At 41.7% G+C, this 6,590-nt stretch overlaps 1 protein-coding gene across 1 annotated transcript; it reads left to right on the forward strand.

Moving 5' to 3' along the window:
* Nucleotides 1-232: 232 nt before the first annotated feature.
* Nucleotides 233-6,347, forward strand: H2AZ1 (H2A.Z variant histone 1). Its single transcript, XM_070757951.1, has 5 exons — nt 233-670; nt 1,245-1,322; nt 2,427-2,540; nt 4,757-4,886; nt 4,987-6,347. Exons 1-5 carry the CDS (start codon nt 668-670, stop codon nt 5,046-5,048), a joined length of 387 nt encoding a protein of 128 aa, XP_070614052.1. The 5' UTR covers nt 233-667; the 3' UTR covers nt 5,049-6,347.
* The last annotated feature ends 243 nt before the right edge of the window (nt 6,348-6,590 follow it).

A 6,590-nucleotide genomic window follows, 5' to 3' on the forward strand; every position in this document is an offset into this window, starting at 1 on the left:
TTATACTGTTTTTATTACTGTTGCGAGCCGCCCCGAGTCTTCGGAGAAGGGCGGCATACAAATCTAATAAATTAAATTAAAAATAAATACATTGACCAGTGGAACGCCTTGCCACCAGAAGTCGGGGGTGCCCCATTCAAAGAAAAGAAGGGGCCTTTGCCTGTAATTGGCACGTGGTCTCCTGCTCGAGCAGCCGGTTGGATCAAAAGATCCCAAGTTCCCTTTCAATTGAGTTATTCTAATAATTGAGACCTGGGCCTTGTCACCACAGCTTATATCTTTCTAATAGGAGATCGTGAGGGGGGGGGGAGGGCGCTCGCAAAAGCAACGATTCTGCACGAGTTTCTCCGAACAGTTAACAGTTCGGGGGTCTTTTTTTTTTTTGTTTCCGGCCCCATCCGACTTCTTATTGGTCGACGGGGAGCGCAGGGAGAACCGCCCCTTTGCGGCGATTGGCCGGGCTCGCGAGCAGGGTTCCCGGATGTGGAGACGTTACAGACGGGTATAAAGGGCTTGGGAGAAGGCGGGAGAGGGTGCAGTTTTGAACTGGGGCTGTCGCAACGGTAGCAGCCGCGGTCGTCGAGATACCGCCAAGTAGCCCCCTCTCGGCCGGCCTAAACGGGTTCCCTTCGTTTCTCGTCCCGCGGGCGGACGGACCTCATTGGAAATGGTAAGACGCGGTTCAAAGAAAGAATTGGGGTGGGGAGGGGGGGGGCGCCCGGCTGAGCTGGCTGGTTCTTCTCCATCAAGGGCGCCCTTCAAGAAGCGAGACAGCCGTTTGTACATAAGAGTCCAAGCTTGAAAGAATTGGAGGGGAGTGGGGAGAGAGGAAGCAAAGAGGGCGCGGTCACACGCGCGCGCGCACACACGTTGCACCCTACTGCGGTGGTCGAGCGTTTTTTTTCTTTTAATGCTTGAGGCGCATGCGCTCGCAGCCTGGCTAGGGAGGGTGGTGGGCGCGTGCGCGGCGTCTCTTTCAGCAGCGGGGAGACGTCCCGCGTGATTGTGCTCAGCGCGCATGTCCGGTTTGTCGCGCTTCCCGAGGCTCTCGGTTTAAAATCCCTAGGAACAGCCGCGATTCGTTATCTTGGGGTCTTTTATTATTATTATTATTATTTTTTGCAAGGATGGTCGGTGTAAGAAAGGGCTCCTTTTGCTCGGCGGCGGCGGAGAGGGGAAAATATAATGGTGTTTGTTACAGGCAAACGTTTCGGGTGTAAGTGATTTCCTTTCTTCCTCCCCAGGCTGGAGGAAAAGCCGGGAAGGACTCCGGAAAGACGAAAACCAAGACGGTGTCCCGGTCACAGAGAGCCGGGTTACAGGTGGGTAGGCAAGCTAATTGTTTAGATCAGAGATCTTCGGACTTGGCCACTTTAAGACTCTTGGACTTCAACTCCCAGAATTCTCCAGCTAGCTATGCTGGTTGGAGAATTCTGGGAGTTGAAGTCCACAAGTCTGGAAGTGGCCATGTTTGAAGACACCTGTTTTAGGTCATCTGTCTTTTACAGAGTCAATACCAGTGATTGAGGGGGCAGTGGAGGTGATAAGTTTATGCACTTTTTATTGAATGCTTAATAGTTTTGTCCTTCCTTCTCTAGAACCTTAGTATGATCCTTTTTAAAATAGGAAATAATTAAAATAGTATGTTTTTACCCATAAACACTTTAATCATTTTAATCATTATCTAGAACTGAAATTTTATAGCTATTATTATTATTATTATTATTAATTAGATTTGTAAGCTAAGCGTTTAGGTCAGAGGTCTTCGGACCTGGCCACTTTAAGACTCGTGGACTTCAACTCCCAGAATTAAAGAAAATTGAGCTATTTCCCTAATCTGTTATCATACTGAACCTTGTACTAAACAGTACAAAACTTGTGCTCTTCAACAAATAATGCTGTCTATTGCTTGTCCTTTTTATGGCTATTCAAATAATGTGACTTAATCAACTGAAAAAGAGTGCAAGCACCTATTTGAAAACTTATCTTGGTTGGTGGGCCACTCCCACCCAGTCACGTGACCTTTAAGCCTCCTGTCTACATGATTGTCAAGCCATTTCCACCTGGTCACATGGCTCGCAAGCCACTCCTACTCGGTCACATAACCATCAAGCTACATCCACAAAATAAGCCACGCCCTCAACGTAGTAAAAAAAAAATTGCAGCCCTTCACTGGTCAATATGTCTGTGGAGAGGGGCGGCATACAAATCTAATAAATAAATTAAATAAATAAATAAATTTTCTGAAAAAGGGAGGAAGTTAAAATATTTATTAATCTTTCTAGAACTTAACTAATCGCTGGTTTGTTTGTTTTTTAAGCTACATAGATTTGAAACAAGTATTTAGGTAGAATTGAAAGAGGAACAGTGGTAAATGTATTTAGATGTTGCACTTCTTCTTTTTTCTTGTGTGTGTGTGTGTACAGTTTCCTGTAGGTCGTATTCACCGGCACCTGAAATCAAGGACAACAAGTCACGGGCGTGTGGGGGCTACAGCTGCTGTGTATAGTGCTGCTATCTTAGAGTACCTCACAGCTGAGGTGAGAGCTGGTTGGGGTAAAAGCATTTTACATTATATAACATATAGGCTGTTGTATTTTATCTTTCATCTCAAGTATAGTAGCTGTATTTATTAGATTTCTTTCTTATTGAATTTTTCTGTTCCAAAAGACAAGCTATAGTTATCCCAGAGAAGCATACAAGCAATATAAATCGATGCAAATAAAAACAAATATTGTTTCAAAGGGCCCTAAGCATTTTTCTCTTTGCGTAGCTGATATATCTTGAGGTAATAAAGGAAGAAATTCAGTGGGAAGAACAAAAATGAAATAGGAAAGTGACTGACAAGCACTGGTATGTGAGCTCACAGAGTATGGAACTGTAACTGAGCATAAATTGTTGATATTGGCTATTAAAATCCAGATGTGGTTTTGCCTACTGAAATTTATGTCTACCAAATTGAAATAGAGATAATAGCCTATATTGTCATTGAGTATCATGTACACAATGAAATTGGTTTTGTTGTATATACAGCAAACACTTGAAATTATCTATGTATGTATAGCTCACTCTCACTTTTGGATCTAACATTTTGGATTTTTGCCAAATAGTTCAGGATCAGCCACAATTTGCAAAACAAAAACTAAATGTTTTGGTTATTCAAAACTAGTTTAAAAAGTACAAGATAATGGGCCTAGTGTCAACAAGTTCCCACTGCAACATATTCTGACCATTCTGTTCCTGAACTTCAGTTTCCTTTTGCAATCTCTAGCATCTCCTTTTCCCATTCTTTACTACCCCAAATCACTTGTCTAAAGCAAAGCAGCCATAGTTGGCTTGTGTTTGTGTGCACACACACAACAAAACCAAAACATAACGTGGCGTGCACTACCTGAAAATCACTGTTCCATAGGATGTTCTGCACATTCATATGCTATGAGATCATCCAAGGGCATGGGGTGAGGTATCATCAGTATGCGGATGATACCCAGTTATACATCTCCACCCCATGTCCAGTCAACGAAGCAGGGGAAGTGATGTGCCGGTGCCTGGAGGCTATTGGGGTCTGGATGGGTGTCAACAGACTCAAGCTCAACCCGGATAAGACGGAGTGGCTGTGGGTTCTGCCTCCCAAGGACAATTCCATCTGTCTGTCCATAACCCTGGGGGGGGGGGGGAATTACTGACCCCCTCAGAGAGGGTCCGCAACTTGGGCATCCTCCTCGACCCACAGCTCACATTAGAGAAACATCTTACAGCTGTGGCGAGGGGGGCGTTTGCCCAGGTTCGCCTGGTGCACCAGTTGTAGCCCTATCTGGACCAGGAGTCACTGCTCACAATCACTCATGCCCTCATCACCTCGAGGTTTGACTACTGTAATGCTCTACATGGGGCTACCTTTGAAAAGTGTTCGGAAACTTCAGATCGTGCATAATCAGCTGCGAGAGCAATCATGGGCTTCCCCAGGTACGCCCATGTTACACCAACACTCCGCAGTCTGCATTGGTTGCCGATCAATTTCCGGTCACAATTCAAAGTGTTGGTTATGACCTATAAAGCCCTTCATGGCATCGGACCAGAATATCTCCGGGACCGCCTTCTGCCGCACAAATCCCAGCGACCGGTTAGGTCCCACAGAGTGGATCTTCTCTGGGTCCCATCGACTAAACAATGTCATTTGGCGGGACCCAGGAGAAGAGCCTTCTCTGTGGCGGCCCCGACACTCTGGAACCAGCTCCCCCCAGATATCAGAGTTGCCCCCACCCTCCTTGCCTTTCGCAAGCTCCTTAAAACCCACCTTTGTCGTCAGGCATGGGGGAATTGAAATTTTTTCCCCTTCCCCCTAGGCTTATAGAATTTATACATGGTATGCTTGTTTGTATGGTTGGTCTCTTAAATTGGGGTTTTTTAGATTACTTTTTAATATTAGATTTGTTACATTGTTTTCTTTATTGTTGTTAGCCGCCTGGAGTCTTCGGAGAGGGGCGGCATACAAATCAAATAAATAAATAATAAATAAATGCTGTAGACCGATTATCTTATTGCATTACCATAGCTCAACTGGAGACTGCCACACTCCAAGTTCCTTTCCAGCATTTCTGATACATTCTAGGAGGATGGTCTGTCAAGATAATTGCTGGAATCAGCTTCCTTAACCTCTCTGTAGGTCATTGTATCCTCAGTGAAGGCAAGGTGGTTTGGCATTTTAAACAGGATGCTTTCCAATTAACAATTTGTCTTGTTTTCGTCTCTATAGGTTCTTGAGCTGGCAGGGAATGCGTCTAAAGATTTGAAGGTAAAGCGAATTACTCCTCGTCATTTACAGCTTGCAATAAGAGGTGATGAAGAACTGGATTCATTAATCAAAGCAACAATTGCTGGTGGAGGTATGTGCTAATTTTACTATTTTTGGCATCTCTGGGTGATGTTTTAATGACTGCTTCTGCACACATATCTTGAATAAATCTTTCCCTTTTTTTCTTGCAGGTGTAATTCCACATATCCATAAATCTCTCATTGGGAAAAAAGGTCAACAAAAAACAGTTTAAAGGATTACTTATTAGAACTTTCAAAAATCTATGTTGTCCATTGTTAATGGACTTCATCTGTGAAATACAATTTTGCCTTTCTTTTATCTTGAAGATGGAGCCCATCAAGCTTTTTAACCAAAATTCTGCATTGAAGTCTTAATCTTATTTTAAGTGTTACATGGCTTCAGAGAAGCTATTGTCTGTAGTGGTTTTTGACTGTTTTAGATATGTTGGGTTTTAAATGGGATTCTTGACATTGTTACTAATCTGTAATTTTTAATGCATTGAGTACATTTATTCAATTATACTATGGAATTTAAAACATTTGGACATCAGCATTGCTAATTAAATGAAATTATAAAAACTTGAATGATAAAGCTTTGATATCAATCTCTTGTAGTTAAGAACAAAAAGGTTCCAAAAGAGAAATAACAGCATTGTCTATGTCTTTGTGCAGAATCTTAAGTCTGGTGAACGAGTTAAATGAATGGATTGCTTTATGGCAGTACATTTGAACCAGTTTTAAGTTGCTGAAAATGTGTATGATTAGTTAGGTCAAAATCTTGAAAAGTACTTTACAGTAAGCTATGTATTTATATTGTTTGTTTTAACTATTTGGTCCCCATTTCATGGAAGCTGCTGATCTTACTAAGTGATACTGTGCTAGCACACACATAAATTAAAACCTTTGCAAAACTGTCCCAAGACCAATCACTGCCAAAGGAATCACATTCAATCATATGACTTATATGGTTTTGGATTTAATGTGTAAAGCTAAACATTGTGACTTGTATGCCACATCTGACCTGGGGTACTGTTCATGCTGTGCCTTCTTCAAATGTTAAACTAATCTTCACTAATTGCAGCTGCATTGCTTGAGCTACCAGCTGAAATAAGCATTGTTTAGATAATTCCATCCAGTTCCCACTATACTGAAATTGAACTTAGTATACTCTGTATAAGACTCTCCTCTTACCTACAAATACATGCCTTAGAATGTATGATTTCAAAAAAAAAAATGACATTTCGATACTCGTGATCCGAGTTTCCTGGGAAGAGGGACTTCATTACTTGAATTTACTGTATTTCTGCCTTGTCCGCCCTGTATGTCATATAATAGATTGTTAATTTGTTTACTGAAAAATGTACATTCTAAATTTATTAAATTTAAACCAAATCATACAACTTAAGTATTTCTATAGAACATCAATTAGTTTAGATTAAGTTGTTGCTGATAGACCTTTAACCATGGTTGTATTGACCCCCCCAATTAATGAGTTGGAAAAAATAAAGAAAACATATTACTTTTCTTTCCTATTCTAGTGGGTATCATCTATAATGTACAAATAAAGTGACTGAAAAAAAACACTTGTGATGCTTACTTGGGGAAGCAGACAGCTTTGATTTCATCATAGAAAACTTGTAATGTGGGAAAGCACTGAATTGCATGCAGTAAGTCATACGTTTTGTAGTGCTAGGCGTGGCTTGTTAATGCCAACTGCCTTGCCAAAAAAATAGTAAAGGAAGTATCAGTCACATTAATTGTTTTTCAGTGATGGG

This window comes from Erythrolamprus reginae, chromosome 7, assembly GCF_031021105.1.
Source record: "Erythrolamprus reginae isolate rEryReg1 chromosome 7, rEryReg1.hap1, whole genome shotgun sequence".
NCBI classification, from domain to species: domain Eukaryota; kingdom Metazoa; phylum Chordata; class Lepidosauria; order Squamata; family Dipsadidae; genus Erythrolamprus; species Erythrolamprus reginae.

Bases quoted from the DNA above. Each gene is read 5' to 3' on its own strand.
- H2AZ1 (XM_070757951.1), top strand. The intron at 1,323-2,426 runs GTGGGTAGGCAA...GTGTGTGTACAG, and splicing joins CACAGAGAGCCGGGTTACAG to TTTCCTGTAGGTCGTATTCA. The intron at 2,541-4,756 runs GTGAGAGCTGGT...TCGTCTCTATAG, and splicing joins TAGAGTACCTCACAGCTGAG to GTTCTTGAGCTGGCAGGGAA.